The 23,175-nt window shown below is 49.7% G+C and overlaps 1 protein-coding gene across 2 annotated transcripts in view; it reads left to right on the plus strand.

Annotated features, from left to right (window-relative positions):
- Nucleotides 1–3,196: 3,196 nt before the first annotated feature.
- Nucleotides 3,197–23,175, plus strand: part of LOC116945205 (F-box only protein 32-like) — a 30,788-nt gene continuing 10,809 nt past the window's right edge. For both annotated transcript variants that reach the window (XM_032959485.2, XM_032959486.2), the window contains exons 1-7: nt 3,197–3,570; nt 5,093–5,264; nt 10,954–11,051; nt 11,647–11,696; nt 12,606–12,698; nt 20,028–20,121; nt 20,830–21,014. In XM_032959485.2, coding sequence (XP_032815376.1) covers nt 5,107–5,264; nt 10,954–11,051; nt 11,647–11,696; nt 12,606–12,698; nt 20,028–20,121; nt 20,830–21,014 — 678 coding nt within the window. In that variant the 5' untranslated portion in view covers nt 3,197–3,570; nt 5,093–5,106. The remainder of the gene's footprint in view (nt 3,571–5,092; nt 5,265–10,953; nt 11,052–11,646; nt 11,697–12,605; nt 12,699–20,027; nt 20,122–20,829; nt 21,015–23,175) is intronic.

A 23,175-nucleotide genomic window follows, 5' to 3' on the forward strand; every position in this document is an offset into this window, starting at 1 on the left:
TGTTTACTAAAGTGATGTGACCACGTGTATACTGTTTACTACACTACTATAGTCTTGTGACCACGTGTATACCGTTTACTACACTACTATAGGGTTGTGACCACGTGTATACTGTTTACTATAGTACTATAGTGGTGTGACCACGTGTATACTGTTTACTAGACTACTATAGTGTTGTGACCACGTGTATACTGTTTACTACAGTACTATAGTGTTGTGACCACGTGTATACTGTTTACTACAGTACTATAGTGTTGTGACCACGTGTATACTGTTTACTACAGTACTATAGTGTTGTGACCACGTGTATACTGTTTACTACCCTACTATAGTGTTGTGACCACGTGTGTGTGCGTAAAGCATTTTTGTTATTTTGTGTTCAAGTGTAGTGACTGTTCTTTAGTAACTGTACTGCAACAATGGCCCCCATGAAGAACAGGTTGAAAAGGACGGCGGTAAGAAGAAGGAGGCAAAAGCAAGTGTCATTGGATAGGTCCCTTGTTAAAGTCGCACAAAAATAAAAAAGATTCCAGTGAGCCAACAGATGGCAGTGATTCCGTTAGTGACAGTGAAAGTCGTCCTACACAATAACCCTCCTCTCCTCTCTCTCGTCTCCCTCACACCAGCCACGATTAAATGTAATGAATACATTTGATTACTTTATATTAAATTTAAATAAAAATATAAAAAGGTACAGTATTTTGTATGAATCATTTTTTTATATATATGTTTGGGTTGTGGAACGAATCATCTGAGTTTCCATTGTTTCTTATGGGGAAATTCGCTTTGATATACGAGTGGTTTACGAGCACGTTTCCGTAACGAATTATGCTCGCAATCCCAAGGTTTCACTGTATTAGACATTGTAAAAACAAAAAAAGTCCATCCTATGTGTTAGTGATTTTTTAAAAATATTTTAGACAGGAAATTCGTTTTAAAATTTAAATTTGTTTTCTGGGGAGGGGGGGGGGACCCCCAGACCCTCTGGAAGATTTGGTCCCCCCAAATGTTGACTACATGGCTACAGCCTCGCTGTGTGAAGCGGCAAGCCCCCTCCACTCCACCTACCCCCCCCCCCCATGAATGTATAACCCACTTCAAGCCGTGATTGCCACGCATTCAAGGCAGCCCTCAGTTGTGAACATATGGACACGTTTGCATGCGAGGCGTGGAACAGCAATTATGCCTGACCCAATCATGCCTCGACCCCAATAAATGCCTGACCAAATTATACCCGACCCAATTTTGCTCCCATCCATTTATGCCTTGACCCCTTTCATTTCAGCACAGCGATTGCATTTGCAGAGGAGAAAACAGCGCGCGATCGACGACGGTTGAGACTCGTGATGGGAAACCAACATTGTGACGATGCTTCGATCCCTTGATTAAAATTACCGCAATTCTCGTGCTCAATGACACGTGCGTCCGAGGGCTGTGCGGATTTGTTTACGGTGCACGCGACGTTACGTGCGAATTCTAGGATCGTGCTTTCGCCAGGTACAGCAAACCAAAGGGCGCAGACGAAACAACATACCGGGACTATAGGAAAGATACGGTACGTGTGCATGTTGAACTTCTTTCGCACCGTACGCAGCCAACCGTGCTCGTCGGAGGTGCGCGCGGGGGAGGGGGGGGCGACAACAAACCATACTGGCGACGTTTTTGTGATGACCCATACCGCTGTGCATTAGGCGAGACGTATTATATCGTCGTCTTGGGTTGCATCGACTGAGCTCACTAACGAGAAAAGATCCCCCCGTGTAGCCTTGACAGACTGTTGGGGCAAGCTGGCTGTTCGCGAGCACCTATTAAGGCCTGACACGCCACACGAGGGAGTTGCGGAGGGGGGTGGGTGTCGCTAATCGCTGCGCCACCGCTCCGCGGCTGAGCTCAGGCGCACACGAGGTGGCGGAGCCATCACCACGGCGCCTGGTGCCAGGCTAGGTGCACTTTGAGGCCACGTGAAGTTGTCGAAGGCTCTCTGGCAGGTCAGGGGACAAGCCCAGGTTGCACGTGGGTTGACTGACTGAGCAGACTGGCTCCCCGCTGCGCCAGCTGGCTACGTTTTTATTTTGTATCCGCCCGGTGCTTCGCTCGTTGTTGTGAGCGTCGCTCCTGCGCCCTCCGCTGTTGCTGGAGGGCGACTGCCTCCAAGTTGCCCAGTAGCAGCAGCAGCAGCGTCCTTCACGAGCCTCCTCCACGGAGGTCGATCTTGACACCACCGGTACCATTCACCCGCAAATCAAATCAACTCTACTGCGCACAAAGCTAAAGATCCCCCCCCCCCATATAGCCTTAACAGACTGTTTGGGCAAGTGCTGTTAGCGAGCAGCACCTATGAAGGCCGGCACGGCACACGAAGCTCGGTGGGGTGGCCAGCAAAAGCACTCCCGGCCGCCTTTGTCTCCCTCAGTGGCGATGTTTACACACCGCACCGTGGTACTCATTCGAAGCTGAGTCGAGCACGCAAACACAAAAAAAACCACGCACAAATACACCAACACAGAGAGAAACATTAAAACACGAACTAAGTAAATAATTTAAAATTGTGATACAAATCGGAAGTCGCGTTTCCGACACGCGCAGCCTGCGGGCCAATCAGCGCGCGAGACGCAACTGCCTGGGCCCCGCGTGAGGGGGGGGGCCTCGTGAGGGGTGGGGCCTCATGAGGGGGGGGCCTTGTGAGGGGGGGCCTTGTGAGGGGGGCCTTGTGAGGGGGGGGCCTTGTGAGGGGGGGGCTCGTGAGGGGGGGCTCGTAAGGGGGGGGGCCTTGTGAGGGGGGGGCCTTGTGAGGGGGGGGCTCGTGAGGGGTGGGGCCTCGTGAGGGAAGGGGCTCGTGAGGGGGGGCGGCTCGTGAAGTGGGGGTTTGTGAGGGGCGGGGGGCTTATGAAGGGGGGGGCTCGTAAGGGGGGGCTCGTGAGGGGGGTGGGGCTGGTGAGGGGGGTGGGGCTGGTGAGGGGGGTGGGGCTGGTGAGGGGGTGGGGCTGGTGAGGGGGGTGGGGCTGGTGAGGGGGTGGGGCTGGTGAGGGGGGTGGGGCTGGTGAGGGGGTGGGGCTGGTGAGGGGGTGGGGGCTGGTGAGGGGGTGGGGCTGGTGAGGGGGTGGGGGCTGGTGAGGGGGGTGGGGCTGGTGAGGGGGTGGGGCTGGTGAGGGGGGTGGGGCTGTGCTATATAAAGGGGGGGGGGGTAGGGTGGAGGGGGCGCGTCACGACTGCGTGTTATTGTGCTGCAGCTTCCGGCAACACAGCAGCAGCAGCTGCCACTGCTGCTGCTGCTGCTGCGCGCCTCTTGCCGATCGTCTCGGTGTTGTTCCGTGTGCTTCCTCGTGATAATAATAATAGTTCATGTGAATTCACAGCCGTAATCGGCGTCGTATTTCGTGGCAGCCCTTTGTTGCAAGTAATCCACTGCTGGATGAAGGCCTCCTACCCCATTTGGCTGTGTCATCATCGTCGTCATTGGTGGTGGTGCTGGTGGTGTGGGGTTGCTTGACCATACTTCACCACGCTGGTTCGATTGCAGCTTTGGTGAATATATTACTTGCAGTTTCACCTTCCGCTGTATACCGAGAGGTGAGTGACTGTGTTTTCGCGATTAGCGTCACTTATGTCGGCAACGCTTCGAACTCACATACACACATTATTAATATACTGTACCGTAGTACATACGCAGGATGTATTTATTCCTGAATAATCCGTGTGCCATGAAGAAGGGCCATTTACCCGAAACGTCTCCTATTATATATATATTTCCGATTAAGGCGTTATTGAGTGTTTTTTTTAGATGTGTTTACTGTACTGTACGTGAATTGTAAGCTGGTGGCTGTTGTGCGATCAATGCCATTTGCAGTTATGTTCAGTCTACAGTCGAGTGTTACATAAACACCAATTCAGACCTTGTTGGCCACCCCGTGCCCCTTCATGCATCGAAAACGTTCATCCTACAAAGTCCCATCGCAAGGGAGAAACACAAACAAATAGACAAAAACATAATTTTTTTACGTGTGTGTGTGTGCCCGTATTGCAACAAGCTGTACGCCGTCATGGACTCAATTTCCCTGTACAACAACAATAATAATACTACGGAGTAAACCCGTATGGGTTGAGGGCTATGCATAAACGCGCACACGTGCACACACACTACACTGCTGTACACGTATCCACAAGGCTTCGTTTATTGCTGATTTTTTTATTATTATTGTTAGGCACGAGACTCGTAGCACACGCCAAGTTGTATACTGGACGTGGTGTGCCGCGGGGGGGGGTGGCGTGAGTATTTTTTTGTTTTTACAAAAAACGGCACGCGCACGTAAGCGCTACAGTTATCAAAGATGTCATTCGTTTGACAAAGGATGTGTACAGTCTCGTGCTGTACACACACAAAACAAAGGCGAAGATTCCCCCCACCACCATGTAGCCTTACACAAATCGTTGGGTGCAAGTGCTGATAGCGAGCGCCTATTAAGAACGAGGGGGTGGGTGGCCAGTTCTACACCCTGCCGCCTTTGTCTCCCCAGTGGTGACGTTTACACACCAGCTTCTCCTTTTGAGGCTGGGTCGATCTAGGGGAGGCCCAGGACCGGTTCAGATATTCGTGACTGGTGTTTGGCCGTGAACGGGGATGTGGCTGGGGTCACCGGGTTCACAGTGCAGGCTGCTAACCACTGCGCCACCGCTCTCCACATACTCAAATAAACACTGAACTCTTAATGACAGATGCGCACATGTAAAGCATACAAACACGTCTGTACGTACATACAATAATCAACATACATGGACTGTATAATGGACAAATATGAATACGCAAACAAAGGCGCGTACGTGCATACGACACGTGCATTATAGACATCTTTGGATTCGTTTTACAATTTTCAAATAAATGCCATGAAAAGGGGCCATTGCCCGAAACGTCGCCTATTCTACATTTTATTTATTATATGTATTTTCCTTTTTTTTGGGGCAATGTTATTGTCGAACACGTTAAGTTATTTAGTGTTCTCATGCGTGCTCATGCCCCATTGTGCCACAGACGCCCGTGTTTGTGTTTAGTATTGGCCAAACACAGCTGCGTGGTGTTTTTATTTCTTTGCTACAGGTGGTGTCAAGGAGATGCCGTTCCTGGGACAAGACTGGCGTGCTCCCGGTGACAGCTGGTTCAAAACCCGGGCTGGATGGAAGCGATATAGCGAGCCCCAACTAAACGGCGGGATCGGCAGCATTGTCATCTCGGATCTCGGCGAAGACAACCGCTTGGATTCTTTGCACGCGTGAGACGATCTTCTTGCTCTCGTAAAAATAAATAAACACGATTTAATTTTTTTTCCACCAGGTAACTCCCACTGAGCTATATTTACAGGCAATGCTCGGCTTTACGGGCTTTTGTTGTACGCCATTTTGGAATAACGCGGCACGCTTTGCCTTTGGAACTTTTATTGGCATGCGCGAAGCGACTTTCGGAATAACGTCATCCGCAACGCGATGTATGCCACCCGAGCCTGGCACCGGCACCCTAGCCTGGCACCGGCACCCTAGCCTGGCACCGCCACCCAGTGGCGTTCCCAGAAGCCAGTGCGATGTGATAACTAGTGCGCTATACTCGCTGCGTGTACACCAGCGCCCTTCCCTTTGACTCCACGACGCAACTCTGGCGTAGTTACAAGTAATGCTGTATTTCATTTTATTTTATAGGAGGTATATTAGAAACAACATTTTTTTCATATATATTATGTGTACATGTATTGTATTGATATAGGCGAGGATGTAGCTGTGGGGAAATTGCTTTTCACAAAATGCTATTTTGAGATACGCGTGCTTTTCCAGGAACACATTTATCGCGTATGTCAAGGAGTGCCTGTACATCTTTTTGAGAAGCTACCTGGCCACAAATGATAGCTCAATGAAGTGGCCGATCATGTGGAAATGTATAGCAGCCAAATACTCTAAATGCACGCCGATTCTAAACGTGACGGTTTATCTGCAAATAAATTCCTTGACTGCCCGGCACGTTATTTTACCGGCAGCTGTTATTGACTCAATCTCTCTGGTCCCTATATATGTGTGCCTTGAATAAGGACCATTGCCCAAAACGTCACCCACTATAAATTATTTTCCTTATAGGGGGCTTTTGGTGCCAAATGCGTTGAGTTTTTTTTTGTGGAACATTTCCATCCTTAACGTGTTCCCGTGTTTTTGGAACGGTCGGCCACTTTGGCAGAGTGGGACTGACGCTACTCCCCAGCAAGCCTTTCAAGATCAATAAGAAAGAGCCCCCTACACTTAGCGGGGCGATGATGGGTGTTTTGAGGGATATTTTCCATTGACTGTGTTTTTATTGTAATCGAGGAGACCTGGATTGGACAAAGTGTCCACTGTAAAAAAACATGAAATCCTCACTTACATTTTTAGAGGTATGGATAACATCGACAGGAAAAACAAACACTCTCACTGCTGTAGTCTCTGGAAGCAATCTCAAATGACGTCAGTTCCAAGATGATGATAATGGCTTGGGAGGCCTTCATCCAGCAGTGGATAAGTCATGGCCGATGATGATGTTTATACTTGTTTGTACCCACATCTCACTTGGAAAATAACTTAAGTTCTCATTGATCTCTCACCTGCTTTAAAAACCATCACTGTAATTTTTTTGTATTTTCTCAAATTAATAAAAAAAAATCTGTTATGCAGTCATTAGTGGTCAGATTGGGATCATAAACTCGCTACATTTGAAAACAAAGTTTCATCACGGGTGGCTGAAATTCCCATTTGAACCCAGGGTCTTGGCAGTGCCAGTACGGCGCTCTGATCTTGAATCCATTGTTCCACTTCTGTTATTATCATCATCATCATCATCCATGGTCAGTCCACTGCTGGATGAAAGCCTCCGCAAGCATCCGCCACCACCTCTCGCGATCCTGCGATGTGAAAATGCAGCCAGCAGCACCTGCGTATGAACCGATGGTCAAATTCCAGAAGGCGTCCTTTTCATAACCCAGTCGCCGTTAGCACGTTCTTTTTAATTAGCATTATAACTGATCGGATTCCCATGGGAATAGGGCGTAAAGTGGTGGTGCCGAGTGTTCGGTATCGGGGGTGTTGAAGTCCCGCGTGTCACAGGGGGATTGTTTTACAAATTGAAATTGCCCTCACTCGTCGCTGGGAGAGGCCCTCTCGGCTTGCCCTCCTCGCGCCAGCTCGGTTTCTTCTCATGCATGATTGAAGGCCATTGTCAGCGGTCATATAAGGAAGGTGGGAGTTATAGCATCAGTTTGTGTGCGTGTGGCACGTACGTACCGGAGTATGCGTTCACGTGTGTGCATTTGTCCAGGCGAGTGGGGTGCAGTAGTGTAGCGGTTAGTGTGCCTCGCTACAAACCTGGTGACGTGGGTTTGATTCCCGCTCACGACCAACACCAGGTGACGATTTTCTGAACTGGTCCTGGGCCTTGCATAGGTCGATTCGGCCTCAAATAAGTACCTGGTGTGGTGTGTAAACATCGCCACTAGGGACACAAAGGCGGCCAAGCATGGTGCTGGCCACCCACCCCCTCGTGTGCCGTGCCGGCCTTCATAGGTGTCCGCTAACAGCACGTGCCCCAGCAGTCTGTTAAGGCTATATGGGGGATCTTTGTGTTTGGGGAGCGGTAGTGTATCGGTTAGCGCGCTGTGCTACGAATCCAGCTACTCGAGTTCAATTTCCGCTAATGGCCAACATCAGTAATGGTTATTTGAACCAGTCCTGGGCTTCCCCTAGGTCGACTCGGCCTTAATTGAGTACCAGATACGATATGTAAACATCGCCACTAGGCAGACAAAGGTGGTTGGCAGTAGTGTTGGCCGCCCACCCCCTCGTGTGCCGTTCCGGCCTCCGTAGGTGCTTGCTAACAGCACTTGCCCCAATGGTCAGTTTAGGCTATACGGGGGATCTTTGTCTTTTTTTTGTCTGGGCGAGTTGGCTGAGCGTGAGCGTCGTGGCTAGCACGCTGAGTTACGAACCTGGCTTCTCAAGTTTAACTCCAGGCTACGGCGGCTGAGATGAGTGGTGATTATCTGAACCGGTCCTGGGTCTTCCACGAGTTTGACTCAAACTTAAATGAGCACCTGATGTGGTGTATTCACATTAGTGCTAGGGAAACGAAGGTGGCCAGACACGATTACAGTCGCACCACCCTGTCGTCGTGTGCCTTCACCAACCTTTGCGTTTGTGCACTGTGTCAAAGTAGATTTTCATGCGGATAGTTTCACCTGTTCAGCAGCCATGCTTTAAACTTTTTCCCACTTTGATCCTTCAAAGTCAGACGTTTACAAATGTCGAGTTTTAGTTGGGAAGGTTTTATTTAAATTTTTTTCAAATAATGATCTTGCGTTGCTCGATTGAAAATGAGGCGAGGAGGGAGGAGAGGTGTTGGCGGTGTTTTTTTTTTACGTTGGAATAACGTGGGGGGTTTTTGCGCCACCACGTTTTTCTCAAGCCGTAAATATAAGCAGAATTTAGCAATCTCCAGCCTGCAACGCACATGCAGTGCCTGTGCTCGTGACCACCATTGCATTTAGTCGCACGCGCTTCAATTGCATTAATCGTGAGGTGTGCCCTGGTTTCTGTAGGGGGCTCCTCGTGGCTGTGTCTGATTGCCAGAACAAGTACCACTAACTGACGGTCGCGGGGGTTTTTCTGTTCAACGATTAGTCAGCCACCTGCCCAGGATTCTTCCTATTTATTTTAATTTCCTGTCGATGTTTCATATCACTTATATGATTTTTGGCGTTGTTGCACGATATTCTCCTTCAAATACACTGCGGTACCCTTTTCAGTGAAATTTTCACCCACATCAAGCTTCCACGGTGATCTTGCTATCATACCCACTTGTGATCTGGAGATAGAATGCTTGAAGAAAGTTATTTGTAGGATAGGCCACCCTAGGTGGTACTGATAGGTAATTTTTGGACCAAATTAAGCCACATTTAGAAACATGCGTTTCGACTTTCAATTATTTTGCTGATATAAATGACCAAATGATGAGCCGCTTTGTTGAGCTATCGTTTGTGGCCAGGACGCTTTTGAGCAATAAGTAATGCCTCAGTGGGCTTTGCCTGGTAGGATGGAGATTGTTTAGTTTCATTTGTACAGTGAGGGAAAAAAGTATTTGATCCCCTGCTGATTTTGTACGTTTGCCCACTGACAAAGATATGATCAGTCTATAATTTTAATCGTAGGTTTATTTGAACAGTGAGAGACAGAATAACAACAACAAAATCCATTAAAACGCATGTCAAAAATGTTATAAATTGATTTGCATTTTAATGAGGGAAATAAGTATTTGACCCCCTCTCAATCATAAAGATGTCTGGCTCCCAGGTGTCTTTTATACAGGTAACGAGCTGAGATTAGGAGCACACTCTTAAAGGGAGTGCTCCTAATCTCAGCTTGTTACCTGTATAAAAGACCTGTCCACAGAAGCAATCAGTCAATCAGATTCCAAACTCTCCACCATGGCCAAGACCAAAGAGCTCTCCAAGGATGTCAGGGCCAAGATTGTAGACCTACACAAGGCTGGAATGGGCTACAAGACCATTGCCAAGCGGCTTGGTGAAAAGGTGACAACAGTTGGTGCGATTATTCACAAATGGAAGAAACACAAAATAACTGTCACTCTTCCTCGGCCTGGGGCTCCATGCAAGATCTCACCTCGTGGAGTTGCAATGATCATGAGAACGGTGAGGAATCAGCCCAGAAGTACACGGGAGGATCTTGTCAATGATCTCAAGGCAGCTGGGACCATAGTCACCAAGAAAACAAATGGTAACACACTACGCCGTGAAGGATTGAAATCCTGCAGCGCCCGTAAGGTCCCCCTGCTCAAGAAAGCACATATACATTCCCGTCTGAAGTTTGCCAATGAACATCTGAATGATTCAGAGGACAACTGGGTGAAAGTGTTGTGGTCAGATTAGACCAAAATGGAGCTCTTTGGCATCAACTCAACTCGACGTGTTTGGAGGAGGAGGAATGCTGACTATGACCCCAAGAACACCATCCCCACCGTCAAACATGGAGGTGGAAACATTATGCTTTGGGGGTGTTTTTCTGCTAAGGGGACAGGACAACTTCACCGCATCAAACGGACGATGGACGGGGCCATGTACCGTCAAATCTTGGGTGAGAACCTCCTTCCCTCAGCCAGGGCATTGAAAATGGGTCGTGGATGGGTATTCCAGCATGACAATGACCCAAAACACACGGCCAAGGCAACAAAGGAGTGGCTCAAGAAGAAGCACATTAAGGTCCTGGAGTGGCCTAGCCAGTCTCCAGACCTTAATCCCATAGAAAATCTGTGGAGGGAGCTGAAGGTTCGAGTTGCCAAACGTCAGCCTCGAAACCTTAATGACTTGGAGAAGATCTGCAAAGAGGAGTGGGACAAAATCCCTCCTGAGATGTGTGCAAACCTGGTGGCCAACTACAAGAAACGTCTGACCTCTGTGATTGCCACCAAGGGTTTTGCCACCAAGTACTATGTCATGTTTTGCAGAGGGGTCAAATACTTATTTCCCTCATTAAAATGCAAATCAATTTATACAATTTTTGACATGCGTTTTTCTGGAAATAAACCTACCATTAAAATTATAGACTGATCATTTCTTTGTCAGTTCGCAAACATACAAAATCAGCAGGGGATCAAATACTTTTTTCCCTCACTGTATGTGCTTGGGTGATTTGTTTATCTTTCTTGTACTTTATATTCCTATCGTGTTTTTGTATTGTTTGTTGTAATATTCTTACTTGCCCCTACTAGACATCTGTGAAAACGAGCTCTTTTGCTCATAGGATTCCTCCAGTATAAATAAATTATTCTGATTGAGCCAACGCTTCCGTGATGTCTCTTCACCTTCCTTGTCCCCCGCTCCGCCTGCTCCATCCGCTCCACCTTGACCCTGGCACACCGCAACCCGGGCTCGTGGGAAGGAGTGACGGCGTGGACAAGGAGAACGAGCGTCGCGACTGCATCAACGCGGCCAAGAAGCGGCGGAAGGAGAACGCCAACAACAACGTCCGCACGCAATGTACGCTCGAGCGAGCCGCGAGCCGCGAGCCGGTGCAGAGGCCGTTTCCGCCAATGTTTGGTGATTGAATGAGCAATCGCATCGAGAACGGCGATTTCTACACGGTTTTTTTTTTCCGTATCAAAAATTGGCAGGAACTTGAACGCGATTTACGCCATCACGTGATTTACTCTCTCGTGCCACACCCAGCATCGTGAACAGATACCCGCACCATTTTACTCGGCATTATTCGCATCGCTGTACCGTATTACTTTATCGTTGAATGTGGTCTACTGGTGTTTAAGTAATTTTTTTTCATATATCTGTGATATCGCGGTTCAACAATAATTATTGATGTAACCCACGTCACCCTTGCAGAAGAGGCGGTGTTGTTGCATCCATCTGGGTGGGTTATTTTAACGCGTGTATGTATGTTTTTGAATCTCTTTCGCACCGTACGTAGCCAGCCGTGCTAATTGGAGGTGCGGATCTCCTGGTTACATTACGGAGACGGCATTGATAGCAGTGACGACAGCTGCGATGCTAACAAACAATTAGCTCGGTCGTGATGCGGCATCGTAATTCCACATTGTGGCGATTTGAAATTGTTTTTCAGACTTCCATAAGGACAAGTGGATTTATGTTCACAAAGGGAGCACCAAGGAGGTGAGATTTGCGATGCTGGTGTCGTCGTACGTGCGTGCCAGTATATCGCCAGTCGTGGGCAGTGCCACCGGTCGGGGTGGGGGGGGTATCTGAGGCGAAGTGGGGGGCATGAGGGGGCAGGGAAGTTGGGGCCAGGGAGCTGAGGCAAAGGGGATGCCACATATATTCAAGAGGAAATAATCTGGCTCTGCTCTGTGGGGGAGCTGTAGCTGAGGGGGTGGGACACAGGGAGGCTGAGTGTAGCTGTGTGGAGGAGCTGTAGCTGAGGGGACGGGACACAGGGAGGCTGAGTAGCTGTGGAGGAGCTGTAGCTGAGGGGATGGGACACAGGGAGGCTGAGTGTAGCTGTGTGGAGGAGCTGTAGCTGAGGGGGTGGGACACAGGGAGGCTGAGTGTAGCTGTGGAGGAGCTGTAGCTGAGGGGATGGGACACAGGGAGGCTGAGTGTAGCTGTGTGGAGGAGCTGTAGATGAGGGGGTGGGACACAGGGAGGCTGAGTAGCTGTGGAGGAGCTGTAGCTGAGGGGACGGGACACAGGGAGGCTGAGTAGCTGTGGAGGAGCTGTAGCTGAGGGGATGGGACACAGGGAGGCTGAGTGTAGCTGTGTGGAGGAGCTGTAGCTGAGGGGATGGGACACGTGGTGGCTTAGTTGAACAAGCAAATGATGCGAGTGAATCTCTGCTTCAGATTCTGTTTGTATTTTTTCCTACCCCCTTGGCAAGGCCATTTATGATGATAAAAAAATATTTCATATGGCACCCATGCTATTTTAACTGTAAAAAGTTATCACTCAATACTTTGCTTTCAAAGAAATATATTAAATTGCCTTGCACCCCTGCTTGTTGGGACAACGGCCGAGTTGGTCTACGCGTGGGGTTGGGGGATCCTTGTCTTTGTGTTTTGCCGGCAGCGCCACGGCTACTGCACGCTGGGGGAGGCGTTCAATCGCCTGGACTTCTCTAGCGCCATCCAGGACACCCGCAGGTTCCACTACGTCGTGCGGGTGAGTCGGCCCCCGATGAGAACTCCCCTCTTCAGGCGGTGGAGGGAAGGGGGGGGGGGGGAGTGATGCATGTATGTTGAAATTCAATCGCACTGAACGTAGCCAACCGTGCTAACCGGAGGTGCGGGGGGGGGGGAAGGACAACATGACCCATAATGCTATACAGATTAGCACGGTTGGCTACGTACGGTGCGAAAGAAGTTCAACATACATACACAGATGCATATACATAATCTGTCATTTACAACCCAGAGTCCATGATGCAAATTCCACAATCCTATGACGAGGCAGCCCACTGAATATACTGCCGAAGTGTGAGCCAACTTTATATTTGCATCGCTACCTTAAAACAGAAACGCATTCTTATACAAAACCGTACGTAGCCAAACGTGTTACACGGAGGTGCGATTAGCCCGGTTGCTACGTTGTGGGTGGGGAGGGCGGGGGGAGTGGGGAGGTGTGGAGTGAAGAGGTGGACTATTTAATGTTTAAAAGTATCGAAACCATCTGCTGCTCCTGAGGTTTATGGGAAGACCGTCCCATAATGATGGAGCCAGACGGCAAGAGGAACGCCAGCCCGCCCGCCCAATGTCAATACCAGCGCCGGGTGTGACTGAGGTGGCTGAGCCTGCATGGTGTTGGATCCACTTTAGACGCTCTTGTGTGGTGCCAAACTGAATAAGCCGCTAGCCCCCACAGCACTTGCTCTGAGAGTTTACAAGGCTAGACAGGATCGCTGCTGTCTTTGGGCAAAGTGCTGTCTCCGTAGCAGTGGCCACAATGAGTTTTAACCTGCTTTTATTGGCTCGTTTATGAATCCTGACCCGTAAGCCCGGAGTTACTCAACCCTCTACGTATGTTTTAATTTATTGTGAAAAAGAACGGTTTTATTTTTCCTGCGTGCGTGTATTTGTGTGTGTTTGTGTGTGTGTGCGTGTCATTGTATATATGTGTGTGTATTTGTAAAGACAGAAACCCCCGTGTAGCCATAAGAGACTGTTGGGGCAAGTGTTGTTAGCAAGCACCTATGAAGGCCGGTACGGCACACGAGGGATTGGTTGGCTAGCACTGGGCCCGGCCACCTTTGTCTCTCTAGTGGCCTTAATTTCATTTAAGGCTGAGTCGACCTTGGGGACGCCCAGGACCAATTCAGATAATTGTCACCGTTTTTGGTCGTGAGCGGGAATCCAACACTGTTTGCCGGGTTCGTAGCGTAGTGCACTATCTGCTGCACTTGGCTCCTCACTTGTTTACAGACACACTTGTGTTTACGAATGCGTGTTGTATGATCTGACGGACGTACACATGCACACGCGTGACACGGACGTGCAGCTGAGAAGCATCGACCCCTCGGGGGAAGGCTGGGAACCGTGTGACCTGTGGCCGTGTTTGCTTTTCTGAAATTCCCACGTTCCTCCGTACAATGCGGGTTCCCGACGACGCCCTCCGCGCGGAATCGCCAGCACTGCCGCATCTCTCCCACCCACTCTGCTGCTGCTTCTCCTCCTCCACGTCCTCCTGCTCCCACTCTGCGTGCTCCCAGCAGCACAGCTGCGTCGCTTCGCCGCCACGAACCCAGCGTTTCCCCGCTTGGGTCGGCCGCGGTGTAGCGGTGCAAATGAATTGCCGCGCGGTATTCGCTCGTTCGTTTAGGGTTCTGTCCCAAGACAGGGGCGTGGCCCGTGTATTGAAGTTTGCTTTGCTGAGCCAGGTGAGAACTCGAGAGACCAGGTTGAGTTTCATTTGCAAGTGTTAACTGACCTGGGCTACCACAGTAACTAAAGCAATGATGTAAAAGCAAAGTACAACAACGAGGCAAATAGAAATCGGGAGCAAAAAAAGCAACTGCCAATTTTTTCCCGTCTGCGATGCTCTGTATTCCACTGCTCTCTCCGTCTGTCGGTTACGTCGTTCCTCATCAAACGTCGTCTGGCGTCGCCGTTTCTTTTCCTTCCCCTTGGTCTCCTCCGAAAAAAATCTTCTCTCGATCACTTTCAGTTAAACTTTCCGTCTCACTACCGCTCACTCAGTCACCTCTTTCAGCAAACCGTTCCCTGTATGTATGTATGTTGAACTTCTTTCACACCGTACTTGGCCAGCTGTGCCAATTGGAGGTTCCCTGTCGTGCCATTCCAGAATTGCGATGATTGTATCGCCCGTTTTGTGAGAATATCATTGCCTCATTACATTTTTCTGAAAAAAAATGTACGGTAATTTCCTGGCAAAAAATGAAAATAATCTCACTGTCCAAAGTTATAAATATTTCGCAATTATCTATAACAGTGTTTTGCAAAATGTTTTCCGGACTAACTGACAGCAGGGAAATAAAAAATACGTTATAATTTTCGTAATTGTAACTATTTATGCCTCGTGTACCTGACAGAATACACGTGCTATAAGGCAGCGGTTATAAGACTCGCGGCAGAATTCTTTCCTGTGTACTCCAGTTTAGAATGTTGAATGTTTACCGTTACTGGAAGTACAGCAAGACACAAACGATACGATAAACGTTTCAAACACGTCTACAAAGAAAAATCCTGAACGTACGATGTAAACGGTATTGACCAAACATCCCAATGCTTAGAGTGTACTTTCACATTACTCAATTGGGATCGCACACAGCAGCAGTATTGTCCAGTGACTGTAACAACTTGGCAGGACCCTCCTGAAAGAGAGTCTTGAGACTCTGCGAGGCGTTCCTGGCTCAACAGGCGTAGTATTAGTAAGTTTAACAGGTAGGCTTTCGCGACCAATATTATCCATAATAGAGGTTTTTTGGGTTAGATCGCATGAATATAAATATGTCGTTAAGAGCGAAACAGGAGGATTTCTCCACAACTCTGGCTGTCGCCTGATGATGCTCGTTGATATTACTAGTGAAACGTTGTACTCCGGTTTACTCTCCAACATACCGGTGTGCCGTACTAGTAATTACGTGACAAACCTTACTGATTGGCTGTGTCGGGTGGTAGCGGGTTTAACGACACATTTATATTTACGCGATCTAACCCACAAACCTCCTATGGGCAGTGGCAGTGATAAAAATGCGTCGCGCCTGTTGCAATAAACTGCTGCTGCGTTATAAAATATCGGCGCTCGAGGCTGTTTGATAAGCTCAGCAAGCGCGGAGTATGCAGTTAGTTTCCAAATATTTTTTGCTTAATGCGCATTACGAAAATATGTACTCGTGCGTGGCACTGTACACTCACTCCCCAGACATTCCCACACTTTGCCGCAAAACAGTCGTGAGATTTTCTGCTTTATTTTCAATGTTGTTGTTTTTGTTGCAGCGCGCGTGTGTGTGTGTGTGTATATACAGTGTGGGGAGCGGTAGTGCAGCGGTTCGCGCACGAGGCTACGAACCCGGCGACCCGAGTTCAATTCTCGCACGATTATCTGAACCGGTCCTGGGCCTCCCCCTAGGTCGACTCGGCCTCAAATGAGTACCCTGTGTGGTGTGTAAACATCACCGCTAGGGAGACAAAGGCGGACCGGGTGTGGTGTTGGCCACCCACCCCCTCGTGTGCCATGCCGGCCTTCATAGACGCTTTGATCAATGATTAAAACATACAAATGGGTGTGTAAAATAAGATGACAAGTGTTAGAGTGCTCTCTGTTAATACCTTTCTCTCAGGGATGTAAAGAGTTACACTGACACTTTGGCGTGAGCTAAATAAAAAACGAGAATAATAAAAGTAACGTATAAACGGGACGTACTATATGTCCTTTATATGAATTGTGTGAATCTACAGCCTTTTGTCAATCAACTGCTGGCTGAAGGCGTCCCCCACTCTGTTAATCATGTGGGGAAGGGCTGTGGGGGTGGGGGGCATTTGACCATACTTCACCACGTCTGATCGGTACAGGTTGGTGAAAGGGGGCCCAAGACTGAATCGTCAGACGTCATTCGCCACCGTTAACTTTGGCCGGGGAATCGAACTTAGATCGCCGGGTTCATAACACAGTGCGACAACCACCGCACCACCGCTTCGCCCCTTGTCATGAATTATATTATTATTTACTTACCTGGGATAGACTCCCTCCCCCCCCCCTATCTGGACGTATTGACCATGTGCCTTGAAGTCACTTTGGGGACTCTTGGTACCGATTCAGATATCACTTGTCGCGAATGTTAGCCGAGAATAAAAAACACTTTGACATTGACTTAATCTCGGGATTTATGGTGGGGCAGGGGGCGGGGGTGTGGGAGAGATTGGGGGTAGTGGGGGGGTTGGTAAGGAGTGGCGTTAGGAGAGGGGGGCAGGGTTTTGGGGGGAGGGGGGATGCGTGGGTGGGGGGGGGGGCAAAGGGGTGGGGGGGTGTCTGGTTTGAGGCCCGCGATGCACCGCGCACGCTCCGCTCTTGACTCTGTGGCGCCATGGCAGGGGATGCGTTCCGCGCCGTTTGCCTCCAAAAATATTCCCTCAAAATTGTTCCGTCAATCGAAAAATGTACATTTCTTTTTTTTTTTCCTTCCCTAAGTGAAATAACACCGGGCAAGTGAAGTGCTTGGCGGGTTTATTTACATCCCATTTCGGGCGCCTGACGAGAGTTGATATTTGTTGTTTTTAGCGCGGCGTTGCAATTTATGAATTTTTTGATTCTCGATAGGCGTGGATATTCACGAGGGAAACGTACGGGAGGGCGGCGACTGATAAATTGCGCAAAAGAAGCGCGGAGAGATGCGCGCTTGGAATCGCGCTGAGAGATGGGAGGACGAACACGTGGCTCGGAGAGAAACATACGCTGGTTAATGACATCATTCACACCGGTGAGAAGCATCGGTGGGTTTGGGCAGGACACGCTGCCGCTGGGATGGACGATGGCCGATGGGCAAGAACGAGGATAACGGAGTGTGACGTCCAGGGAACGGAACGCGTTCGAAAGGGCAGCTTCTCTAGGAGATGGAGCGACGAAATTGGCTTGGCTTGGGGTGGCCTTCATCCAGTAGTGGATTGACCATGGCTGAAGATGATACATTCTTATAAACATTGTGTTGCTAATAATGTAAAGTGCTGTATTCATTTGTGTTAGAGCTTTGTTATTCACTGTTTACGATGCGGGTAGGCAAGTAGGTAAGTGGTGAGGTGGGTATGTTGATTGGTAAGTAGGCAGTCAAGCAGTTGTGTAGGTAGGTAAGTGCTGAGGTGGCTAAATATGTAAACACGTGGTTATATGAGTAATATTATAGTTACATGTCGTGGGTATATGAGTGGTAGGTATGTATGTGGGTAAGTCGATAAGTAGGCGATGGATAGGGTAAGTACGTTGGCATGTGGGTAGTTAGGTATATTCGTAAGCAGGTAAGTATGTGGGTAGATATGTAGGTAGGTCGGCATGATGCCTGCATTACAAGGGAGTCAAATGTGAAGTGACAAGTGGACAAAATCATGGAACAACGATGCACAGCTATATAAGATGCACCCACGTGAAGCACGCAGCATAGCAGCAGACTTTCACGGGTTTCACATGCAGGGCGTTGTTGTTTATTGAGCTCAACCCAAGCCAACAACCAAACCCTGACCTCTCTACCCCCTTCCAATAACTCCTCCTTCCACTCATTCATCTACCTCCTTATTCCACTCACTCACCCACCCCTGTACCCCCCCCCTCCTTCCACTCATCAAATTTTCCTCCTTCCCACAACAACACCCATGACTCCCCTGACCCTCTGCGACCAGCCGCCCTTCCGCTCCCCTGTCCAATGTGCAATCCCACAGTCGTTCAGTTCTCTTCCCCAGGAGAGGGTGGGGGGCGGAATGGGGGTGGTGCGGTGGGGGAGGTGGGGGGGGGGGGGGCTGTGGGGTGGGGGGTGTTCTTTATTTTTATCGTTAACGTACCGGCGTTGCTCGGGGAGGTTTGGGAACGCGCGGCGGCACGGTAGAGCGAACGTGGGAACGTGGGAGCGTGGGAACGTGGAGCGTGGAGCGTGGAGCGTGGAGCGTGCACTACCGCGGCCGCCGCCGCCGCCGGGTTATTTTTGCGGGGGCGGTTGGCAGTTTGCGTTTGCGTCACGTCGGTAGCACCTGTCGATTTGTCGGTGCACCCCGCTGCCCCTGTTGCCCATTCTGCCGATCGTGCGGGTGAAGTCCTAGCGGTGTGCGTGGTATGCAGCGCAGTGGCTCGGCGGTTTGGGCGAGCGGCTCTCAATCGGAAATGTTGTGAGTTTTTCATTCCTGGTCAGGGGCAGGTGGTGGTGGTGGGGGGGGGAGGCTGAGTTGGCTTGTCCTCCTTCCGGGGTCGATAAAATTATTACCGCTTTATGGGGAACTGAACGATGGTAGTGCTAGGAGCAGACTTGCTCCCCGCGCCATAGGCATGTGGAACTTCCACCACTGGCCCAAGGCTGCAAATTCAACCACGGGAACCACCTCAGTGCTCATCAGAGCAGGAAATCACTTCGACTTTTGAGTGGCTGAATAGATGGACCTTTGTTAATTGGCTTCAGAAGTAGTTCTGTGACATCATCTTCTGGGTGCCCACTCCACAGCACGTCGAGGTGCACTGTTAGCTGCAAGCATCCCACACCGCGTACGTCTCTTCGTCCCATTACGTTGAGAATATAATCGGTGTGAGAAACAAAAAGTGTGGCAGAAATATTTTATTGCAATAAGCCTTCTTTTTGCCAGGAAGTCGTTGTCATGGAAGCCATGTCATCCTGACAAATTATCAGACGTTGCATATTTCATAACTCCCACAGCAATGACCCTCCCCCCCCCGCCCACCGTATAGCCTTTACCAGACTGTTGGGGCAAGTGCTGTTAGCGAGCAACACCTATGAAGGACGGCGCGGCACACGAGGGGGCGGTGTAGCCAGCACCACGTCCAAGCCGCCCTTGTCTTCCCAGTGGTGATGTTTACACACAGCACCGGGTGCTCATTTCAGACAGTGAACCTAGTGGAGGCCCAGACACACGACCCAAGACGCTGGTCGGGGCAGGGATCGCGTTCGCCTCTCGTTGCAGAGGTTCACAGTTCGATTCCACTGCCCGCCCTGATTAATACGATAGTAACAAAAATAATAATAACAAAGATCCCCGGGCACAATTCGCAAGCGTGCCGGCGGCGTCAGGGTTAAAATTTGCCAAGTTAAAAAATTACACCGTAAATGACCAAATCGGGGTCACACACAGCAACAATCATTGCCACCCACCCCCCCCCCTTACTGGCAGACTAATGCCCCCAGGTCACGTTTGCAAACGAGACTCCGGGTCGATCTCTCTCGTGCTCTCACCTGGTGGTTAAACAGAATCGACGTGGAACATGGTTGGCATAGAGAAGAGCGTAACATTTTTTCCACCCCTCGCCGTTTGTGTCCCCGGCCCCCAGCTGCTGCAGTTGATCGCGGACACGCAGCTGACGTCGCTGAGCGGGGTGGCTCAGACCAACTACTTCAGCATCCTGGAAAGAGTTGTCTGCAAAGGTGCATCCCTCGGTGGCAGCAGCAGCGGCACCCGCACGCACAAACACTAAGACAAAGATAGATTTCCCCCCCCCCCCCATATAGTCTGTAACAGACTGTTGGGGCAAGTGCTGTTCGTTGAGCACCTATGAAGGCCGGCCACCGTGGCACATGAGCGCACACACATACATGCATGCGCATGCGTACGAGCGAGTGTGTGAGAGTGTGCTGTGTGTTATGGGGAGCGGTGGTGCAGCAGGTTAGTACCCTGGGCTACAAACCCGGCGACCCGAGTTCGATTCCTGCTCACGGCCAACACCGGTGACGATGATTTGAACCGGTCCTGGGCCTCCCCTAGGTCGACTCGGACTCAAATGAGTACCTGGTGCGATCTGCAAACATTTCCACTAGCACGGTTTGCTACGTATGGTGCGAAAGAAGTTCAACATGCATACATAAAAAAGGCGGCCGGGCGTGGGTGTGGTGCTGGCCACCAACCCCTCGTGCCACGCTGGCCGGCGTAGATAATTCTGGCTAACGACACTTTCCCCATTGGCGTCCCGTTCATTTGAAATGAACGTCCAGGAATTTGCCGTTCGACCGAATGGGAGTCTGCAGACGACTCTTGCGCTGATGATCCCGTTAATAGGCGCCACTCGCTAACGGCACTTGCCGCGAAAAAGCCCCGCCAAAGGCTGCACGGTGAATCTCCGTCTTTGTGCGCGGCAGTGGTGGACGACCAGCACAGCGTGCGCCCGATCCGTGAGCTGCTCTCCGGCCTGTGCTCGTCGGTGGCGCGCCTCGTGTGCGGCGTGGGCAAGTCACCCCTCGTGGGCAACGTGAACACCTGGACCCGCCGCCTCGACACCATCCTGCTGTGGCAGCGGCTGCTGTGCGGCCTGCAGATCAGCCGCGTGCGTTCACACCGCCGACGCCGTCCGCGCATCTGTTAAATAACCTCGATTGAAAGCTCGCTTCTTTCTTTAGGACTCCTTTTTTGTGTTTAGTTGTCCTTGGCCCATGCACACAATTAGCACTGTTGGGTACGTACGGTGCAAAAGAAGTTCAACATACATTTACACTATACACTGCAATACACTATACGCTACTATACACTATACAATACACTATACACTACTATACACTACACACTGCACTACACACTGCACTACACACTGCACTATACACTACACTATACACTACACTATACACTACACTATACACTACACTATACACTACAATACACTATACACTACTATATACTACCCTGGTATACACTACACTACTACAGTGAGGGGAAAAAAGTATTTGATCCCCTTCTGATTTTGTACGTTTGCCCACTGACAAAGAAATGATCAGTCTATAATTTTACTGGTAGGTTTATTTGAATAACAACAACAAAATCCAGAAAAACGCATGCCAAAAATGTTATAAATTGATTTGCATTTTAATGAGGGAAATAAGTATTTGACCCCTCTGCAAAACATGACTTAGTACTTGGTGGCAAAACCCTTGTTGGCAATCACAGAGGTCAGACGTTTCTTGTAGTTGGCCACCAGGTTTGCACACATCTCAGGAGGGATTTTGTCCCACTCCTCTTTGCAGATCTTCTCCAAGTCATTAAGGTTTCGAGGCTGACGTTTGGCAACTCGAACCTTCAGCTCCCTCCACAGATTTTCTATGGAATTAAGGTCTGGAGACTGGCTAGGCCACTCCAGGACCTTAATGTGTTTCTTCTTGAGCCACTCCTTTGTTGCCTTGGCCGTGTGTTTTGGGTCATTGTCATGCTGGAATACCCATCCACGACCCATTTTCAATGTCCTGGCTGAAGGAAGGAGGTTCTCACCAAAGATTTGACGGTACATGGCCCCGTCCATCGTCCCTTTGATGCGGTGAAGTTGTCCTGTCCCCTTAGCAGAAAAACACCCCCAAAGCATAATGTTTCCACCTCCATGTTTGACGGTGGGGATGGTGTTCTTGGGGTCATAGGCAGCATTCCTCCTCCTCCAAACACGGCGAGTTGAGTTGATGCCAAACAGCTCCATTTTGGTCTCATCTGACTACAACACTTTCACCCAATTGTCCTCTGAATCATTCAGATGTTCATTGGCACACTTCAGACGGGCATGTACTAAATTGAAAACTAATTTCTTGAACTGCTTGTTGTATTCTTGGGTCTTACGCAAGCGGTCGTCTTCAGGAAAAGGTGTTTTCTGAAGACGACCGCTTGTGTTGCGATCAAAACGTCGTAGCTTTCTGTTATTTTTGATTATTTACTTTGAACCTATCTACGTGACTATACCGAAAGACCCAAGAATATGAATTCCTGCAGTCACGAAAGCTTTAAGTCAAGATTTAACTGCTTGTTGTGTTTAGTTTGTTGTCCTTCCCCCGCACCTCCGATTATCACAGTTGGCTACGTACTGTGCGAAAGAAGTTCAACCTCCGTACATACTTATCGTGCCCATCTATGCCTATCCGTAGTATGATTTTGAAACGGGATTCGCGGCACATGCTGGGGCTGTTGTAAATGGTGGAGCGGATAAGCGGCCGAGTTATCGGCTCGGAAGGCAGCACCTCTCGTGATTTCAAGAGCTCGCAAGCGATTGGCACCTCATTTATTAAAATCGGTGGTGCGATCTAAGAGTTCTACGGACAAACATGAAAACAACAAATGTGCATACAGATCCCCTACTTATAATGGTAGTTCCTCCATGCCAATTCACCTTAAAGTCTTCGCTCGGTTGAAGTGGCGATTCCGATGCGGTCGTCGGAATCACCAGTGTTCCTGACGGTGCTTTCCCAATGCTTGCCGTGTGGCGGCCTAGGATTTTCCATTCAAACGAATGGGAATCTACGGACAACTCTTGGGCCGCTGATACCATCCATTCATCCGTTTGGAAGAATTGACATCAACGGCCTGGCACGGAGCTGCTCAGAGGCGCCAGCGGAAAAGGGGCATTCGTTCGCTTGGCCACCCAGAATCGCGCGTCGTTGGGAACACCGGCATCGCAGCGGTCCGACCTCCTCCGCTCCTCCCCCGCCTCTCTCTCGCCCCCCCCACTTCTCCGTGCC

Source organism: Petromyzon marinus, chromosome 23 (assembly GCF_048934315.1).
Source record: "Petromyzon marinus isolate PM22_M1 ecotype Great Lakes invasive population chromosome 23, UKy_Petmar_22M1.pri1.0, whole genome shotgun sequence".
NCBI classification, from domain to species: Eukaryota; Metazoa; Chordata; class Hyperoartia; order Petromyzontiformes; family Petromyzontidae; genus Petromyzon; species Petromyzon marinus.